The following is a 21,294-nucleotide window of genomic DNA, read 5'->3' as shown; positions in this document are numbered from 1 at the left end:
AGTCTGTTGTTATATACGTAGGCCCATACCTTTTGTGATCAAGCAGATAAGAGCTTTCCAAATTAACAATTTATATGTTGTTTATGTTGCTTGGTTACTGAAGCAAGCATGCAAAAAGTAAGAAACTGTGCTGCTTTTTGTTGTTTCTGCAACACGTCTGCTCTTTCATGCTAAATTTGCAACTTTTCTTTTTTTTAACTACTTAAATCTGTAAATTATTGTTCATATGTTGTTGTTTTTTTCCAAGTAAATTTTAGTTTTTATTTCTTATCTCTAAAGTTTTCTTGCCCCACGATGCACCACGAATTGTCTGGTAACCTCTGATTGGCCGCTTTCTCAGTTCAGCTGACCAAAATTGGTGATAAGCAGGTTAATTGAACACACTGTGCATAAGCACTTCCAGATATCACGAACAACATTTCTGAGTGTGTGCTCTTTCAAGTAAAAGTATGTTACAGCTAATTTAAATACTAGTTTCCAGAGAAAGGGCAGAGATATAAAAAGCTGTTGGGGTGGTTGGAGTATAATATATCTAGATGTGGAGATATGTCTGCCTTTATTCAAGCAATGATAAATAATAATTACTTTATTAGCTGCACCAATCCCTATAGCCACACTGATTGCTATTGTAAGTTGCCGAATACAGTTAAAAGTGTAATTTCCGTTATAATTTTCATTATTTTTCATATCACCTGACCTCAAAGTGCCTTCAAGTTGCCTCTGCTACTATCAATCATTAACAGTTGCTAATGTGAGCAGACGGCCAGAAAGAATCATTTTCAGTAATGCTCAACTTGTGCTTCAATCATATGTAACTTCTTATGTCATATTTCTGGAAGAGAAATACAAAAAGGCTAAAACTGGTATCAGCAGGTCTCCCGTTCCATCCATAATATGGTAACGCCTCTGAAAAGCTCTCTCAGTGACAAACTATTGCACCCTAACTGTGCAAAGGAGCAGTAGATATGTAGTCCTTCCTCTCTGCAGCTGTCAGACTTTACAATCAGCACCTCTCCCAGAAGACCACGATATAGAGCAATTGTTCAAAATCCCCTATGTGCAATTTACAGCTAAACTTGTTATATTCCCTTCAATATGCATCCACTTACTTTTTTCCTCTTTTTTTTCATCTCTCCTTGAACGGAGCCATACCTTCATACATTTATATGCAGCCTTTCTATGATGCATGCTAGCATTTATACATTGGTGCACTTTGTGTGTTTACATATTTACATAGCATTTAGCCTCGCAAATGTGTACAACTATTCCCTTTTCTAGTTGGTTGTTTTCTGTTGTTGTTTTTCTTTCTCTCAGACCTCTTGTTCATTTGGCATTTGGATAGCTTATATACTGTACACCTGCAGAGGTGGCATTTCCCAGTTGTGGATTAAAATCCTCGGTATTCTGCTATTATATTATACATTTTTAAGGAGCAATCATATTCAAATTTTCAATTGCCACATTCCTTAACCAGAAAAAAAAAACACCTGCACTTTTTGTGATTATGAATAATATACACCCCCCCCCAAAAAAAAACACCAGTTCTGTGTTTTAGAGGGACAACATAGATCTTAAGTTGTAAATGTGGCACAACTCTTTTAGGCTTAATCTTGAAACAGAGGGCTGTGACTTATGACAGCCCTCCTGTCATAAGTCACAGATGTGGTCTTCTCATTTTAAATGGCTTACTAGAGCCTTAATTGGTTACTCAGTCTCATACATGATCTCCTATAATGTCATCCCTTATTTCTGTGCAGCACAAGAGTTTAACATTTCAAGCCCTCCGTCTACTCAGAGAGCCCTGTTACATCAACTAGTTTATTTTATGTAGGTTTATAGAAGACTAGGACTGGGTAGATATTTTAAATTTATTTAAAAGCAATAAGGCAACCAGTTAAACATGTGGGAATCTGAAAATAAACCAAATCAACAAAAATAAAAAATAGAAATAAAACACTTGTCACATGTTTCTGAATTTCTCTAGGTTTGTAATATTAAAGCATTTGATTTTCAACAATTTCCGCATCCTCGTGTTTTTTTTTTTTTGTTTGTTTGTTTTACTTTATGGTTTCTTTGCCCCGGATAAAGCGGAAGAGGATGGATGGATGGATGGATGGATGGATGGATGGATGGATGGATGGATGGATGGATGGATGGATGGATGGATGGATGGATGGATGGATGGATGGATGGATGGATGGATGGATGGATGGATGGATGGATGGATGGATGGATGGATGGATGGATGGATGGATGGATGGATTCTTTAATACCATTTAATATTTTTGACTCAGTGTAAGTCAGTTTATATGTTTTTATTTAGTTTGTTTTGGCCAAACCTGCTCTTTAAAATTCGCACATTCAGAACCTCCACATTTATCCTTTAGGCTGTTGGTAATGAGGCATGATTTGGCCAATCTGCATAACCGGTTTCTCAGTTTTTAATGTAATAAATCACAGTATGACATGCTTTCACTTTGTGATTGATCATCTAATTACACATAATCAACTTTTCTCCAAAACCTTCCATGTCAAACTTTCAGTGCCACCACATAGACTAAGATTCATCACCAGAGTAGGTGACAGGCTGTAACAACATGAACTGTGACAGAAAGCCAGTCAGGACTTTGATCAACCAACAGTATGCTAATCCTATCAAAGCATCTTCCCAATTTGTCCTCTTCTCCAGGATGGTACACGATTTATCTCCACACTGGGTTGTTTTAAGGTAGTTTGTTACAAGCAGATTGATGTCAAAGCTGAAAATGAGACGGTTGCTGTGATTTTGTTCTCCATGCTTTAGAAAATGTGGCGCTCTGATGGGTTGGCTAAAATTTAGTAATTGCTTAGGCTCAAAAGCCATGAACCTAATGCACCACTGGTGCCAGCCAAATGTTTTTCTGCCAGTTTTGCAAGATGTAAATTCATTGTATGAATGTTTTTTTTTCTTTTGCAATCACTTTATTAGGTAAATGGCACATCAAAAAGTGTTCATTTTTGACATGTTTTTTTTTTTTTTTTTTTTTTTTTTTTGTTGTTTTTTTTAAAGCTTACTTGAACACAAATAACATAGAGGGAAAGAGATAGAATAAGATACTAATTTCCTTCCCTTGTTTTAAATAAATATTGATTTAAATAATTTTGAGCTTTGGTAACAGCTTTCTTCTGCTGCTGGCACATTTTAGAGAAGTATATTATACCACTAAATACATCAGAGGAGTGCAGAGAGGCAGAATTTATTTACATAATTTATTTACATCTCAATACATCACATTTCCTCAGTGTGATGTATTGAGGACCAGGGTTGAGAAACACTGGTCTAAATCAAGGCTTTGCATAGACCCTAACAAACTAACTTATGTCTAAATGAGATGTATGCATAGCATCAACGCTGAAATCAAAGCCAACGTGATATACATGGCATTTGACAGTTGCGCCCCTTGTGAGGCATAAATGTTTCACTTCTCCAAAATATTTGACAGTCTGCTTTAACTGGTGATCAAATACTGTATACTAATGTTAAAGATGCAGGAAGGTGATCCCGGAGTGCCGTTTACCCAAGGCAGCATATCTACCAATGTGCAGGTACAGCAGCATTGTATAACAATCACAACATTGTCCCTGGGACAGATTGTAAAAAAAAAAAAAAAAAAAACCTACTATGAAGATTCTATGTGTTGAGGAGTAAGTTCTTAAGGTTCACAGATTATTGTAACAGATGTATTTTCTGCATTGAAAGAAAAATAAAAAAAAGAAAGAAAATAACTAAAAGTGGAGTTATGTTCCAATTTTGGCTTAAATTTTGAAATGTCATCCATGTCATGAGAAGCACACTGTCTTATTTTGTTAAAACAGGAATGAGTAAAAGCCCCAAAAAGCTTTTATCTGTAGACTGTATTGAGATAAGTACAGTAATCAAGTACGTTTGAAACAAATATGTTGAAGACGTTAATGTAAACAAACAAAAAAAAACTAAACTAAATGTGTATATTTCAAATTTCGTCCTCGGTTATTTTTCTGAAAGACAGAAAGCTTTGTACCTGAATCTCGTCTACATCCTGGGCGTCTCTGCTAGTTCTATGGTAACAAATGGACGCCACATCAGAGCGTCCATTTGATACTTTTTCTCCCACATACATTTCCACTGCGTCTACTTTCCTCTCGTGAGTGCCATCTACCTGGGTGGCCGCGTGCAAAGTGCGTGCCTCTGCAGGCTATGCAATTAATTAAAGCACTTCTAAAAAAAAAAACAGTGTGGAGCCCCACGTGCTGCACAGGTTGCGTGCTTGCGCGGATTTTTCTTCAAGGTGCTGGATTAACACATGAAGGTAGTTAGGGGTCAGCCTGCTGAGCTTGTTGTGAGTTTGGAGAGCCCGCTACCTGAACTTGTGAGAAAGAAGAGAGAGAGAAGGGAAGGGAAGGAAAGGGAGGAGGGAAGAAGGCTGTGCGCTCTTCTCCCGGCAGAGTGCGTCCCGCTCACGCACACTCAACGGGGCTCACTCTGCTTTCAGGCATTAAGCTAGATTGTCTTCCCCGCTCCTACTGCTGGATATCGCAGATGAACAGTTTAACGAACGGAGGCAAACTCTCCCCACCCGACAACATTCAGGCTCCAGCGCACAACCCACTCCGTTTTAAATAGTCTGTTTTTGCTTTGGTCACCATTTCCCCCTCCCACCCCACTCCACCCGGTCCTTTTGGATTACGGAGCACCGAGATCACACTGGGCGCGTAAAGTATGGAAATCACGCAATTGTGGATAAAGTTGGTGGTGTTTTACTGTTGCTGTTTCGGAGCAAGTGCAGACTTCGATGGCAGGTAAGGATCACTTTAATGCAGCGGTGTTTTTGGTGTTCGGTCTTTTTTGCGTGTTTTGCACCTGAACACAGTCAAGCAGGTTGTTCTGTGAGGCTTTCAAACCAAAACATCAGTTTACAATTTCTCTGCTCAAACATCCAAGGTGTGCTCGAACCGAAGCGTCAGTCAAATCCTTCCAAACGTGTGTGCGCGTCTTGGAAGACACGCTGTCTTTTCTGTCGGATCGGAAGCACTGTTTACATTCGCAAAAGTCACGCCGAGCGGCTCTTGTCTTGTGCAGAGGCTGATTTAAAAAAGTGATGAGAGAGGACACAACCCGGTGCTTCATGTTCAAACACGATTTCCACCAAGTGTTTGTGAGAAGACGCCAGACACCAAAAGAATGCACCTTTTAGAGATTCCGATCTGCCTGTGGGTTCATCTCAATTAAAGCTGTTTGCTTTTGTTTTTTGTTTTTTTAATCTTTTACAATTTTGCACAGTAACACTGAGATGTGGTACACATTTCTGCACACCCTTCCTTCTCCTACATTCCTATTTTGAGAGACTGCTTTGATTGACATGGCATCCAAAGTTCACTTTTGTGTAACAGCTCAAAAGAAGTTACTTGTGTAAAATCAGAACAATACATCACTTCTCACTAGCCATATTGAGATGGCTTAATGGAGCTCAGACAAAGAGACCGATTGTAATCCATCCAGAGAAAGTTACACAAACAAAACCCTCGCCAAACTCTGTCTCTCACAGATAAGGTCACTGAGTAATTATTTTCCTCTTATGTGCGTTGCCTCAGTTTTCGGCAACCACAAAGTTTAACTTATTTTACTGGGATTTTTGCAAATCTTTGGGGGTGTGCCTCTGTTTGGTTTGCACATCTACAGAAAGACATGCATGTCTCTTCTTTGCCAAATTGCTCAACTTCAGTCAACTCAAACGGAGAGCTTGTAGAAATATACATTTTCAAGTCTTGCCTCTGATTTTCTTGTAGGCGTGGACTTTGACTAAGCATTCCTAAAACATGAATCTATGATCTAGAACATCTAATTGTAGATCTGGCTGCATGTGTGCAATCTTGCTGGAAGGTGAATCTTCACTGTCCAAAGTCATTTCCAACCTCTGACAGTTTTTTTTGTTTTATCTTGTTGGCCCTACTCCCATTCATCCATCTTCCCATTAACTGTGACCAGCTTCCCTTTCAAGAAAAGCATCCGGGTTGGTTCATTCTTATCAGAAAGTAATTTGTCAGAAACAGAAGCAAGAGGGATTTGACATTTAGTTCAAAATACAAGTTACTAAATTGACAAGACAATTTCCATTTTGTGACTGAAAAAAAGATGAGCAGGAATTTAAATTAGGCTTGATTTTCTTATCACATTAAAATAACCAAAAAACTAAACAAAGCCATCAAACAACTAGCCTGGCAATTGCCCTGCTGTTCAATTGAAAAAAAAAAAAAAAAAATTCTCACTCCGAACACAGTCTGGAATTTCTCCCCTTGACTCGGATTGACTCCGGTCGATTTTGACCAGGCCAATCAGCGAACAGAAGGAGACGTTGTGAATGGTGACGGTGACTTTCTGCGCTGTTTTAGAATTGTGGTCTGCCTGTAGTTCTGGCAATGACAGCAGAGAAAGTGAACAAAGCCGTTCAGTTCGTTAATGTATTAAATTAACATTAACAGCCACCTCGTTCAGTTTGGCACTTCTATCTGTCTGTCTGTCTGTCTGTCTGTCAATAAAACACTTGTCCCTTTCCAAATTTAAAAAATGCTTTTGTTCATGTGTCTTTTTGGGTAAAAGAAACTTGTGAAAAACCACCTTATATTTTGTTGTTGTTGTTTTTTTTTCACTTTAAAAATGAAATGAAAACCAAATTATATGTTGGGTCATTATCTTTCAATTTCATGTTTTATCTTTTAAAACAAAAATCAAATACATTTATTTTATCTTTTCTACTTTCTGATTAGAAAATCCATTTAGTAAAACATGCATGGATGCATTTCCAGTAGCATGATGCTGCCACCACTATGTGTTAGCGTGAGGATTGTGGTTTCAGGGTGATGTGAAGTGTTTTTCTGGTATAATGTTTTCCATACTGGCCAAAAATTTGAATTCCCATATAATCTTATCGGGCTGCCTTCTTCAAAGTTTTTTTTTTTTTTTTTTTCCTCCCACATCTTGTTATAAAATGTAAAAAATATGTCCAAGAGGATGTTAATTATTTTTGCAAGGCACAGTATCCCTCTCAGGCGGACTGAACTTCAGAGCAGAATCTTCCCATGCATTCAAGGTTTTGCAAATTAACAGAACATTTATTTGACGAATATTTGAGCTAATTTCAATTTAAATGACTTCAAAGAACCCTGACAGACATTGTCATTCCACCTATTAATTTTTTATTTATTTATTTATTTTGACATGAGAAGGTGTGTATGTCGGTTATTTTTCAAAGCTGAGCTCCTTCAACCCAGTTTCTGCTTCAAATAAACCCGTTTCTGAATAAGCAATTAGGAGATCAAAGGTTTCAGCCAGCCAGAAATTTGTGTTTCTGTGTGAGACAGAACGGAGGAGAGAAGAGGGAAGTGGGTTAACATTTGCCACTGCATTCCTGCATATTACATATTTTTTTAAGGCTATTTTTCTTTCTAATAATCAGAGCTAATATCTGTCTGACGGGGCTCATCAGGAGACTTTATTTCATGCGCCGCCTTTGTGAAATAATCATTTATTTCAACCTTCACAGCAGCATATTGTACATTATTAACATTCCTGCTGATGGAGTGGCTTGTCACCATGCTCATAATTTGCCAATTTTTATGGGTATAAACATGCTCAGACTTGAGTCCCTCTCTTCAATATTAATTCATTGAAAAAATATCCCCCCTGAGAGTGAGTGCAAGCAAGGAAAACATTTATCACCTAGTTCTGCTCACTTATTGCCTTTTAGAGAGCATTCCTAACAGGCTTATCCATCTGGCCCTGAAGGGTCCTTCACAGGCGTCGTCGGCGAGATGGTTCTGCTCTCCCATAGCAGCACACACAATATACTTAATATACCTACTGCGGAGTTTCCACAACATGCCACTGTTGCTCCTGGGAAGGGATTAAAACCCATCCAGTTGCATGTCATAACAGAAAATACCTGAAAGTGAAAGGCTGCTTGTACAGTAGAGGATATTCTTCACCACTGATGTCATTAAGTTTTTAAGTCTTGCACAGCCGAATGGTGCATACCAGACATCCTCTGTCATAATCCAAAGCTTGTGAAGGGGCGCCAGGTTATGTAGGGATATCAGATCCACGTTTGGGCTTTCAGGCACGGAAGTAAGAGGAAAGTAGACTAAAAGACATCGAGCACGACGACTCTGTTTTTTTGATCCGCTTTGCAATTGTCAAAAAAATGTCAAGGTGTATGGCATCATAAAGTATAATATAGAAATTATATACACTGCTCAAAAAAATAAAGGGAACACTCAAATAACACATCCTAGATCTGAATGAATGAAATATTCTCATTGAATACTTTGTTCTGTACAAAGTTGAATGCGCTGACAACAAAATCACACAAAAATCATCAATGGAAATCAAATTTATTAACCAATGGAGGCCTGGATTTGGAGCCACACACAAAATTAGAGTGAAATGGTCCCTTTATTTTTTTGAGCAGTATATTTTTTTTGTGCATAGATACATAACAAAGGTAAACTTAAAATTGGATTTATTTTACATTTGAGAAAAGGGCTACACAGAGGTTCATCATGAGATGCTCTTGCACCAGAGGGATTGCCTCCAGTTTTGAGATGGCAGCTAGAGGAGTCATGCATGTTTCTTAATGTCTTTGGATAATCTGTTTTAAAGTTGAGGAAATAGTCTATGCTCATGGCAGCAAACAGCAAGTCTGACAAGACTTGTTTTTCTATTTTTTACAGTGTTACTGAAGATGCACTGATGCTTTATCTCTTTGTACTGTGTCGTTACAACCAACAGATTGTGCAGCATCCATGCAGTTTATACATCTGCCTCGCCATTAAAGGGTTGCGCGGGCAACGGGACAGGGTGAGAGTTTGGGCATATCCTGGACAGGCCACAGTCCACCACAATACAACACAGAGACGCATCTGTAAAGACAATTTGGAGTGGCAAATTAATGTAACACGCATGTTTTGGGTATAGGATGCTGGAGTATGTGGGGTAAACACACACAGGCTCTGGGAGAACATCTAATTTGGACACAAAACGGCCCATCTGGATTTAAACCCAAGATTACTTTGATGCATGGTCCTGGCGCTAACCACTCTACCGCAATGAAACCATAGAAGGAGAAATAACCCTATTTTTACAATTTTCTCTGTGGACTCCAGTGCCGACCCTACAAAATCAATTGGTTTTTATCAATCAATTTGTCCTGTTTGTTTGAGTCGCCAGCTCTGACACTGTTGCTCTAACAGATGGCTGAAAGGGGAAACTGTACTCTTCCCCCACCATCTCAGGGATAACGTACGAGCTTTGAGAGTAAATTCCGTTTTGGAGACAAAACACAGGCTTAAACACAGCAGAGTAAAGAAAACATGTTAGGGTGCAGTTTCCTGGACATGCTCCTGTGGTGCTGAGCACCTGCTCCCACGCACACACTGTCAAAATATTTCACAGAAAAAAATGTGGGGTGTAATTTTCATATTTTGTGCTAAATGCTTCTCTAATTGCTCCACGACCACCACGGCAAACATTGATTGAGATGCCGTCTTTGTAAACTTAACAATACGAGCATAAACTGTCTTAAGACTTGCATTTATTCACCAACACCTTTAAATTAGGAGGGGAAATGGATGACCTCAGTAGGGCTTAAAGGATTCCTTTACAAAAAAATGTCCATGAATCAAAATATTTAGCTAATATTTCAAATTTGAAAGTTTTTATAGTTAGTTAGATTTAGTAGGATTTGACCTCTTTGTCACACATCAGAGTTGAAATTGAAATGGAGTTTTGACATGCAGTTACTGCATTAAAAAAAAAAGTAATTGAATGATGGGTTGTTTACTTAAGTGGTTTGTGTGTGTGTGCGTGTGTGTGTGTGTGTGTGTGTGTGTTTGTAATACTCATAAAACAAGCTTAAGTAGTTTCTGCAGAACCTGACAATTTTAATTTTTTTGTCCGATTATTCAGTCAGAATACTCGATTACTAAAATAATTAATTGCAGCTCTAGACCACATAAGTCATTGGAAGGAGGGAAACGGAGAGAAAAGCCAGAAAAACAGGCATTGACAAGATGTGTAACTTGATTGAACAATTTTACATGATTGCAAATCTCAAAAACTGAATCACAAAGAACTGCTTTCTCCTCTTCCGTTTCGTCCTCAGTTTTTTTGGCCTTTGTATCTCTAATCTGTCAGTTGTTGGAACCTCTAGTGGAGCTTTGGGCTGATAGTAAAATACATATGCTGAGGTAAATGTTGCCCTGGCTCACCATTGGTTGCAAGTGCCTTTCATACTCCTGGTGTATGATTATTCGTGTGAAGAAAAACAAAAAATTTGTAAATTTGAAGCATTGTTGTCCCTGTGCCTGTTCGCTGCTGTTCTACAAGGGCACTCTGAAGGAACCTGAGAATAAAGTTGTCAGTTAAAGATCGAATTTGAAGTGTGTGTGTAATGTGTGTGCGTGTGTGTGTGTATGGATTAGATGATATTAAATTGTCTGATTGCAGGTATACTTAAACAAATAAAACGATTTTTGTGGCTTAACTGCAAAAAGCTGAATACAATATAGGGAGGATCAGACTGTAAGAATTGTCTCAAGTGCTTTGGTGGAAAAAAAATCAGTCGGTAAGTAAAAGGCACATCCTTTAAGGACTGGTTGTCATAACAAACATACTTTAGCTGCAACCTAGACATTAGGCTTTGATGTTGACAGTATTTAACTCTTGCACTCAGTGGAATTTATGTTGGTGGAACATCACAAGGTATTTGTTTTGTCATTATTTCAGCATGAGCCCCGAAATAAGCTCTGGATTGAACTCAAATACCTTCTTTTTCCATCAGAAGTGCCAACAAAGGATTAAAATACAGTATTACTCTACCCAGCCAGCTTTTCACTCAACAAATATTCACCCTCGTACAGAAAATTCGTTATATATGTCATCATATTTCTCACCTTAATATAAATCTTTTGCCCCCATAACTGTCGTGTAGCCGCATGGTGCTCCGTGTTAATGCGATGGTTTTCGCCGTGTGTGTGTGTGTGCGTGTGTGTGTGTGTGTGTGTGTGTGCAGAGTTGGCACGGCATTCAGCAGAGGTGGTTAATTAAAAATGGTGTGACACATTAATAACTCCTGCAAGCCTTCAGCTGAGCTCGGCAGGTTGAAGCGAGTCTCCCACTCCGGGATGCCGCTGCGGCAGGTGATGTTCACGGATGTCCACGAGAACAAACCGGTCAGCTGCTCTTTTCATGCTTCCAATGGTTGGATTAGACATTGATTAGGTCATCATCGCTCTGAATACAGACTGTATACTTTTATGGTTGTGATTATCAAGCCCCTTTCTTTTCTGTAAGCAATGCACTAACAACTGTTTACTGTCTAAAATGAAAGATTGGCCTGCTGTGTGTTTCTTAGTAATACAATGGAAGGACAATAGCATCCACCTTATTATCAGCCTCTCAGGAAAGAAGCTTTTTCTTTGTGACTGTACTTGAGAGGAGGTGTCACGCATCATGCGTGAAGGGTAATAATTATCTGCTTGAGTTCCCTCAAGGCTTTCGTCCAATTTTGGATCATTATTCAGGCCTTCAGAGTAATAAATGCAGGTATGATCTAGCATCAAATTGATATGCCAGTTTTTTTATTCAGTCGACTATCGCAGAGGACAAGCTGTTCTTTAATGTGCAGTGTCCACCCACAGTTCCCAGTCCTGACTTTGATTAGTTCTTACCTTTTCATCTATAAAAGGTCAAATAAGGACCAGTTTCCCTGCCAGCATGCCTAGATGGGCCCCATATGGGTAAAAGGAGGGCAGACCAAATGGGTCCCATATGGGTTTACATGGTGGTGGGCCCACATGCGTTTGCCCATTTAGGGCCCATGTAGGGCCCACGTAGGCTGTGGCCCTACATGGGCAAACCCATGTGGGACCACCTTGGAACCCGCGGACAAACCCATATGGGACCCATATGTCTGCCCACCTTTCTCCCATATGGGGCCCACCTAGGCATGCTGGACACACCAGAACTGTGTCACTCGATACAATTGGGATCCAGTAAACTATATGAAGCCATCAGTTTGTCAGAGTAGCCATGGGAGCATAAAATATGACGCCATATTAATTTGTAATTAAGTCAAGACCATCAGAGGGAAACGTTTGACTCTGTAATCTTGTCAGCATCTCATCTCTGCTCTCACTGCCTATGGAGACAATGCTCTTTTTATTTGATCTGCATTGTTTGATCACGGCTGCATGTTTTAGTATCATCTTGATTTTACATTGACCTCACTGACCTCAATGTTGCTTTGTAGTCAAATACAAATGTTCAGCAACTAGAGGTTATCTTCATTGGTGCTTTAGTCTTTTATGGTTTCTGATAAAACGAATAGAAAAAGTGGAAGAAAACATCTGGATTTTTCCAGTACAAAAAAAAACTGTTTAAAAACATAGAATTAATTATTTTTACATTATAATCCATGATCCGTGGCAGCAATCATTGTTACTGCAGTATAATGTTTAAATGATGAAAAATCAATAGCAGAACTAGAAACTGTGTTATAAAGGTAACTTTCTGTTGGGACTCATAAGATGCGATAATTATGGAAAGTGAAATGAGATTAGCAGCTTTTCCAGGAAGAAGTGCGTCTGATTTGCATTATATCTTATCCTAATATCTAGTATCCTAATGTCTGAGCTCATTCCAATTGCTTGTCAAGCTTATTTACACCCATGAATGAACACTTGAGACCTTTCAAAAACCTTACGTGACAGCTAGCCTAGACAGCATATTCACACCAAACTGAACAGCAACTTTTTTCTTTTTTTTTACAGCATGAGCGGGACCTTTCTGTTTGAATTTAATATTTCTTCTTATTTGCTTGCCTTTAGCTTATTTCATTTCCTTTTCAATGTGCTCCTCTCCTCAGTCTGTTTGACTGGCTACCTTCTTTCTTGCCAGGCATCGGGCAAACATTTTCTCTGTATCTGCCACTCTCACTTAGTATCCATCTGTTTTTTTTTTTTTTTTTTTTCTCCCTCTCCTGACGTGATTGGCAGCAGGAACAGGCATTAGCATTTCCTCATCTTGGCATGGAGACAGTAACGGGCACGGATAGCTGCAAAGGATGTGCCTTGAATACTGAACAAGACCCCAAACTTTCTCTCAGGGGTGTACATAAATAAATCTTGTGTGCTTAGCAGGCTTTTATATATTTTTTAAATGCTTAAATTGGATATTGATCGCTTTCATTTCGTTTACTTGATGGAAATCACAAAAATGCTCCAGACATTTTTAAAGGTTAATCAGTATTCCTAATTTGAAAAAAAAAAAATCTTATTGTTCTTATTTTTAGCATGACTCTGGTAAAATCTCATCTCAGCTCTCAAAGTAAGAAGCTTGGATTTTCTTCAATATCCTTAAAAGGACTCATTCCTTTCTCTCTTCATGGTGTAGATAAAAAGGTAATCCACTTGTAGTATCTGCCAGGAAGCTATTTTCCAACTCTGAGCTGGACAGAGTATGTTGTAACAAAAAAAAAAAAAAAAAATCCAGCCATCATAACTCTGAAAGAAATAGGCTATCACCTATTTCTGTATAAACTAACTCCAGCGCATCCTATCTGTGGCATTAAAGATTTCCTCAGCTGTCATGAAAAAGGGCAGTGGAGGAAAATATTGCATTTTCAAGGGCAGTCAGAATAGCTCATAATCTAGATCTCTGCAGTGATGTGCTTCATGTATGCAAGTGTTGGTGCTGCAGCTAAATTCCAATAGAGTCTGGCAAGCCTTCAGAACACACCTCGAGTCCGCTGTCACACAAACTCACATGATTCGATGTGCTGAAACATCTGCTGACAGGGAGCAAATGCTAATCTGCCATATTCAAGCAGTGGAAAATTGTGTTAGCACCCTACATTATATCCATTTAATTTATAATTTAATCTATATGTATATAGTTGAAACCAGAAGTGTTCATACACTATATAAAATGACACATATATGCATCCCCTTATATGTCGAGAGAGACGGCTGCATGAGGATATATGTAGATTTTGATTAGACAATTTTAAACTCATTCTTTCTTGAACATTGCAAATTAAAATGTTTTCCTCGGATTTTATTTAAAAGGTATTGATTTTACGTGACATTTAAGCTGAAAGAAATTGAGCTGGAAAAATAGATTTTGATCTAACTACAGTTCTGACGTTTTACCCTAAGGGGAACTTCACAAAACGGTGCAATCTCATTCAGTTCTTGCAACTGCTTAGGTCCTGCTATAAGCTTTATTTCTGAACTGGAATGAACAGAGTGGGGTTTCAAAAATATTTGTTTCATTACATTATATACAGATGCATTCAATGAGTACAGCAGCTAAATACGTTGAATGCAGTGGGGAAAAATAAAGAAGTGAATGAGACTCCAGGAATTCCTTGCACTTTCAGCTTTGCAACCAAGAATGACAAACCACTTGTGTACTTGGCCATTAAAATGATTCATATACAGAGGTTTCATAAAATACACCATATTTCAACTATAATCCACACAACCCATACGCGAGGATTTTTTTCTGCTGTTCCAGGGAAACAGCACAGGTTGTATGTGAGTTTTGAAATGTCTGCGAATAGATAATAATAGCTGGATAGTTCCTTTTCATAACTTACTGAAAATTGATTGTGTCATCCACTCACAGGTGGCCGCGGCAGATGGCATCGTCCAATGGCCTGTGCCGATACGGGGGCAGGATGGACTGCTGCTGGGGATGGACGCGCCGCTCCTGGGGTCACTGCCAGCGTGAGTGCCAACATGTTTGCTGGTGCTGCTGGGGGCTAATGGGACTAACGAGGTTGCAATGTTTCAAGCTGGGGGCAAAGACGCTAATAAACACGAGACGAGCTGTAGTGGAGCACGAACACACACACACACACACACACGGACATACACACAACTTGTACACTGTCACGACACACAGAGTTGAAGAACTTCCCCGCCTTTATGCAGTCTTTCTGAAAAGATTGATGGTAATGGCTGGTTTGAATAATAGGTCTGTTGATTTTTCTGTTTCTGCTGTATAAGGCCATAATGAGGAAGTCAACATCACATTTAAAGGATCTGGTTTTATATTAGGATGGAGCAAAAATCCTTATCTAGCACCGGGTGAAGAAAAACAGAAACACTGCTGTCAGCACATGGTTTGGGGAGATGGACATACCTCGGTTCCCCAGAATATCGAGCAACAGTTCAGAGGATTCAGAGGATGCGTCATATTGTTTTAATACACGACTGCCATGCCACAGGTTTGCCTTGTGTTTTTGTCTCATGTATTTACCATATACACACACACACACTGCAAATACCCTCTGCTTTCCCGTACTGTTACCCAAGAAGGTGTGAATACATTAGTGGGTTCCACATTTGCATGATTGACTCACAAATGCCTTTGCATGGCTTGATGCCTGGAGTTTTTGCTGCTTTGCTTTGGACATTTATTAAAGACTGTGGGCAGTGATGTACATAAACACGCCTTTTCCACTGTGGGATATTACCAACCTGCAATTCATGAGAACAGATGATAAAAAATATTGTTTGTTTGTTTGTTTGTTTTGGACTAGAAATGATTACTTCTGTCAGTGTTATGTGTGGCTGTCGACTTGAACCAATTGGTGTTTGATTTACCATCATAGATAAAAATTTTAGTTAATAGACTCCATTTTCAAGGATTAAAATAATGAAAACACTATGGCCTCCATAAAGCTCAGAAAGTTATTTGAACAGAATACATTTAAAATTGGCTTTTTTTATACCAATAATGCTTTAGTTTGTATTCAGTGGAGTTTTTCCACATTTTGAGACAAGCAGACCATACACTGAGTCCAATTTGAACATCGAGACTTTGCTTCTTTCTTTGTTTTTCATGTTGGCTGTGTGTTTGCACTCACACAAACAAAAATAAATGGTTTAATTTTATTGCTTTTCTTGGATTTCCAAATATTTTAGGTGGAATGTATTAAATTAAAAAAAAGTTCAATCGAAAGCGGTACTGATCACACAAGTTGCCCAACCAAAGCAAACAACTAGAGTTTTAGATGTAACGTTCTTTCTATGAAGCCAACTCTGGATTACATAGATACGTAAATATTGACGTCGTTTTGATTCACTCAAGGAAAATAAGAAAAAAAAAGCCTCTCTTCATTCTCTACTTTATGGTGTAGAGAGGTACTCATCTTTTCAAAGTGGTATCTCATTTTCAGAGACGTATAATGATCTGGTTTGTAAAACACACGAGGGGTGATGGAGCAGAGCACCTACAAGTTCTGGTTGTTAAGTTCCTGCCATGGAAAAGGCCTCAATGGTCCATATCTGTGCATGTTGGTTTTGCTTGCATGATAAATGTATCTACTCTCTGACTGATAAAACATCCTGTTTCCTTTTTTCCTTATGTTTACATTTTGTTTCACTGTCATGCATGTCGAAAATCTTCCCGGTGTTCTATGTTTGACCCTTTCAGTGTAAGTGTGTTTTTTATCCTTTTTTGTATGTCTTCTTTTTTTTCTGGAAAATATGTCACACTGCTTGTTTGGTTTCAGTGGTTACTGAAACTGTTGAATGCACCGGCTCCATTTTCATGTAAAAGTGGCAGAATATTTACTAGAGTTAAAGAGATTTAAGTTTTTTAACATGGCCTGCTTTGTCATCTCAGGGTCTTGATTAGAAAATCCAGAAAATCTGCACTAAAATACAGTTGGGGGGGAAAAAAGCAGCACTGTTTGGGCCAGACTCAACTGTAATCCTGGCTCGAGGCAGTCCTCTCACAGCCCAGTGCGTCCCAGTGATATGCACTGGGCTCTTTGCCTTCACAGCTTCTCATGTTCAAAAAAATTCACAGTAGAATAGATGCATTATTTGCTTTGGCCAATAAGGCAAGATGACGATGTGTTCATCGCTGAAGCTGCTTAGAACACGGTGAAGAGAAAGGAGTTATGTTTTACTATTTAACGAATGAAAATTGTTCGAGTTTCTTTGTTCCCAGAAAGTAAAAGAAATGCCGCCATTATGCCACCAGAGGGGACATTTCTTGGATAATCAAATGCCCTGCTACGTTGTGAAGATGTCCTGCTACATTCAGCCCAAATAGCAGTATGTGTGCATGTTTTCTTGGTGGTTCTGGAGTCCCACATGTTCCATTGTGAGCAGAAAGAAGCTGATTTTTAACTTAACAACAGATATTCTGCCTCCCCCCTCCCCTTAGAGTCACATCACTGGATGAGTGCTTGCCTTAATGCTTCCAAATGCTCCTCGTCAGGCACAGCTCAAATCCATTCATTCCCAATCAGCATTCCATCAAGTCAGCAAGGTGCTGATTTAAGCTTTAGACGGGTGAGCTGGAAGGTATTGGAAAGAAAGCGAGTGTAATCAGCAGCCCATGTGTGTTTGGCTGCATGTGTGTGAGAGGATGCAGTCATCACAGATTTCAGGTCTTGGTAGGTTTTAGTGGAGATGAAAGAGATTAGATTGGAGCAATGGGATTGTGGCTTTCAGCCAGAGAGCCCAGAAATCAGTTTTACGAAACTGTTCTCAAAGAATGAAAAACTTAATAGATCAAGGATGATTTTTTTCTCCTTAGCTCTAAGAGTTAAAAGAGTAGTGGGCAGAAAGAACTTGAAGTAAAAAAAAAAAAAAGAAACACATTTGGTGTAAGGGAAATAGTTTAGAGGTTAGAAGTTGAGAGATGACTGCTGCTGTACTAGGGGAACAATGTCTGGAAATGGACACAAACAGAAAATCAAACAGATGAGAGACAGAGAGAGAGAGAGAGAGGCTCTCAGATTTAGGAAAGAATAAAGCTTCATTCATGACATTCTGACAGACCATCAGTGAGGATAAGAGACAGTTTAAGCCCTCTTCTAACCAAATGCTATCACATTTTATCTGTCACAGGAAGTATTAGACTATTTGCTTATCTAAGTCTTAATTTTTAATAAAATCTAAACCTCTTTCACACAGAGATTAAGCTGCATTACTTCTGCATTACTACTAAACATGTCTTCGCTAAACCTTTTGCTAACATCACAGATGCTATCATCTGTGATGATTTTCACAGATTAAATAGTGTGGGCTTTTGGTGACAGCATAGGATACACACTAACTTATATGGTTTTTTAAAAGTATCATTAATAGATAAAATAAAGTAATAAAATCTATCATAAATTGACCTTGCATCAAGTACTTGATAAATAAAAGTACATTCAAACATGGTTACTCCTCTAGAATCAAAGTAACCAATTAAAATTCAATCTTTTTTTATTTCTTTGAAAAAATGGTTACAAATAGCTTTTCATAGCTTTGTATTGGTTAAAAGGGAACAATTATGCAAAATTCATGTTTTGCACATTTTTTATGGTTCCAATTGGGTTTCAAGTGGTTCTAAAAAAACTGTCCAAATGATTTAAAAAACACCCACATCTTATTTGGCAATAAATTAATGTTTTTTGGTGCCTGGAAAATGAGCCATTTCATAAACTTCCTGATTGTTGAGTCACATTCAATGGCCACTTTGCCAGCAACCCCCGCTGAGCCCAGCTCCTCACCCAGCAACGTAAGCAGTGCTCCAGCACGTTTGGTCAGCTGGTTTTACCACTGTCTGCGTTGTGCAATAGCGGTTGGAAAAGAAAAGTGTTTTGTTGTTGACTTGGCATTCAGGAACTACTTGCTGCATTCTTGTTTGTTTGCAGGTGACCCATTTTCCTGTTTTCAATGAATTACAGTTGTATAATTGGGCAATTGTTTGTAGCCATTTTCAGGTGCGGGTGTAAACATTAAGTTGGGGGGTGGGGGGGAGTCGGGGCCAGCAGCAGGATATTTGGACTTAAAGTGACAAAGAGAATTAAAACTGCTCATTCTGAAAGGTGTTCAAAACAGGCAGAACTGACCCAGACTAAAATCTAATTAGTATTTGGAATATGATGAACATGTTTAACATAACGTTTAGACATATCCTAACCTGTTCAAAGAAGCATAATAGTTCACCTTTTAATATATTTCCAGCTAACATCATTATATTTTTATTTAATTAGATTTCTTTCTGCTTGCTAAGGTCAAATAAGATGTGCTACTGGTTTTAAGCTAATTTAATAGTAATCCTGTAATGTTCTAAAAAGCTTCAATCAAAGCTTAAACATAATAAGGGAAGAAATGTGAATTATGCTCACAATTAAGCATAATTTTGCCTCAGTCATAGCAATTAGTTTCAGTTTCCAGTAGGATTTGGAGTCAGTGGGGAGTAATGGGTGTTAGCAAAATTGAAATGGATAATCAAAAGATAATTGTTAGATCGTTTTAAGCCTGTTTATTAGACTGACCAGAAACTTTAGAGGAGAAACCACATTCGTTGGTGTAATCATTCTTTTTTCAAAGCTGTAATCTGTTGAAATGTAGTCAAAGTTGGGATTTTATTTCAGCCCATTCACATTGCAGAATAAAAATTAAAAACGAACCGTATGCTGTCACACATGGAGAATGTGAGTGATTTAAGGCTGCAGTTTCAACCAGTAGATATATAAATCCATTAAAAATGGAGCATGGGTAAAATGCATTGAATGCCCTCAATATCATCTTTCCTCCTTACATAAGTATATGTCTTGTCACTTCCTTACATGGCTTGTGCTACTTTTATTTCTAGGTATTTTATAGAAATGATCTGCATGGGAAAGAAAAAATAAAATGGAGCTTTGAGTTTGTCTGTAAAATGGAGATTGGAACAAATTGTGACTGCCTGCCTGCTCAGGACTATTATATAAATTACTTTACTTGCCTCCATGAACTGTGAGCATCAATGCTGCATTCAGAGATATTGTAGACAGAAATATTATTACTGGAGTAATTTCCCACAAGGGTCTTGGGGGGGTTGTTAGGAATGGTTTTAAAAGAAGAGTGATTTAAGTCAAAGTCACCATGATATACCTTAACATTTTGTCTGGCATGATAGACAACATAATGATGCCTTTGCTATTTGCACAGTTAAGTATGATACAATCAGTTTTTTTTTATTTTCACTGGGTATTGAAAATGAAAACACATTGCATTGTTAATAGAACATTTCACAGAATTAGCTCCTTACCGTAAGTTTGTCAAACTGTGGTGATAGAACTTAAAAATGACAATGTTGGATAACATCTGTCATATATGTAATTGTTCTTTGTACCTTTACAAGTAAATGTATATTGCCAGTATATGTCCAAAGTTAACTGCTCTTGAACTTTTTCTACACTACTATAAACGTAAAATGTGCATACATTTCCTTTAATATCTGGAGGAACTGGATTTAATATCTCTGAATTAAATACATCAGACATAATTTCCCCAGAGGTCCTGGTGGATTTTACAAATCCCCGAAGACCAGGACTTAGTTTGATTGAGTGCAGGCTTTGTTTCTCTGGATGCTGTGGGCCGGATTAAAGCAAGTCTTTGAATTGGTAATGTGAGCTAACAAGTGAGCAATGAAAGGAGAAAAGTGAGACCTCAGATTAATTCTTTTTATCGTGATTTTTCTCAGTAGTTTCTTTCTCTCTGCTCTTTAGCTTCATTATTGTCAGGCTGTAAAAGTCTGCAAAGAAGAGCTTGATTGCGAAAGTTAGAGGAAATGTGTACAGTGAATGAGGGCACACAGTATGCACTGCAAAAGCATCAGTGTTACTGAAATAAAACTGACAATATTAACATAAAACAGCAATATAATGACACATATCTCAAGTTATGAATAACATTATGATGCAGCTGAAATATTTATCCATTATTGTTAAACTTTTACCTGTTAAGTTCATCATTACACTTAACTGAAAAATTTGCTTACTTTTTAGTAATTTCTCTGTTAGATTAGGAAGCATTGCATAATTGTACGGGTAACATCACTTCACTCCATGAGTATGGAAACAAATCAAGAGGTAGGATCCGCCCGGGGCTATGTAAAAAAAAAACAACAACAAAAGATTTCAACCCCCCCAAAAAAAGAAGTTTGAAAAGCAATCAGTGTGCTTTACAAATGATTTAAACAGAAAATGACGTGATTTCTTTTATTCTAAAAACCATGGGCAGATTTGATTGCTATATTAAATGTGAGAGGTATATCCAGAAATTTGCCTCTAAAAGAAGAAAGATGGATAATGCAGATACTTAAAGCCAAAACATGTATTTTTCTCAAAGCATTTTTGAGCAAAAATATGAACAGAAGGTAATGTTCCATGGTTTTAACCTCGACAGTCCTGTTGTCCTGTTAAACTTGAATTAAGA

General features: G+C 38.2%; 1 protein-coding gene across 3 annotated transcripts in view; it reads left to right on the top strand.

Annotated features, from left to right (window-relative positions):
- Nucleotides 1–4,274: 4,274 nt before the first annotated feature.
- The window catches only part of npnta (nephronectin a), a 60,863-nt gene continuing 43,843 nt past the window's right edge, over nucleotides 4,275–21,294 (top strand). Inside the window, exons 1-2 of one of the 3 annotated variants that reach the window (XM_014999834.2) lie at nucleotides 4,275–4,818; nucleotides 14,702–14,802. In XM_014999834.2, the coding sequence (XP_014855320.2) occupies nucleotides 4,739–4,818; nucleotides 14,702–14,802 (181 nt within the window). In that variant the 5' untranslated portion in view covers nucleotides 4,275–4,738. The remainder of the gene's footprint in view (nucleotides 4,819–14,701; nucleotides 14,803–21,294) is intronic. The other 2 variants (XM_014999836.2, XM_014999837.2) reach the window with 2 other exon arrangements.

Source organism: Poecilia mexicana, unplaced genomic scaffold, assembly GCF_051168715.1.
Source record: "Poecilia mexicana isolate PSO_F unplaced genomic scaffold, ASM5116871v1 scaffold_1, whole genome shotgun sequence".
Lineage (NCBI taxonomy): Eukaryota > Metazoa > Chordata > Actinopteri > Cyprinodontiformes > Poeciliidae > Poecilia > Poecilia mexicana.
The sequence above is the reverse complement of the archived record's forward strand: the minus strand, read 5'-3'. Positions and strand labels throughout refer to the sequence as shown.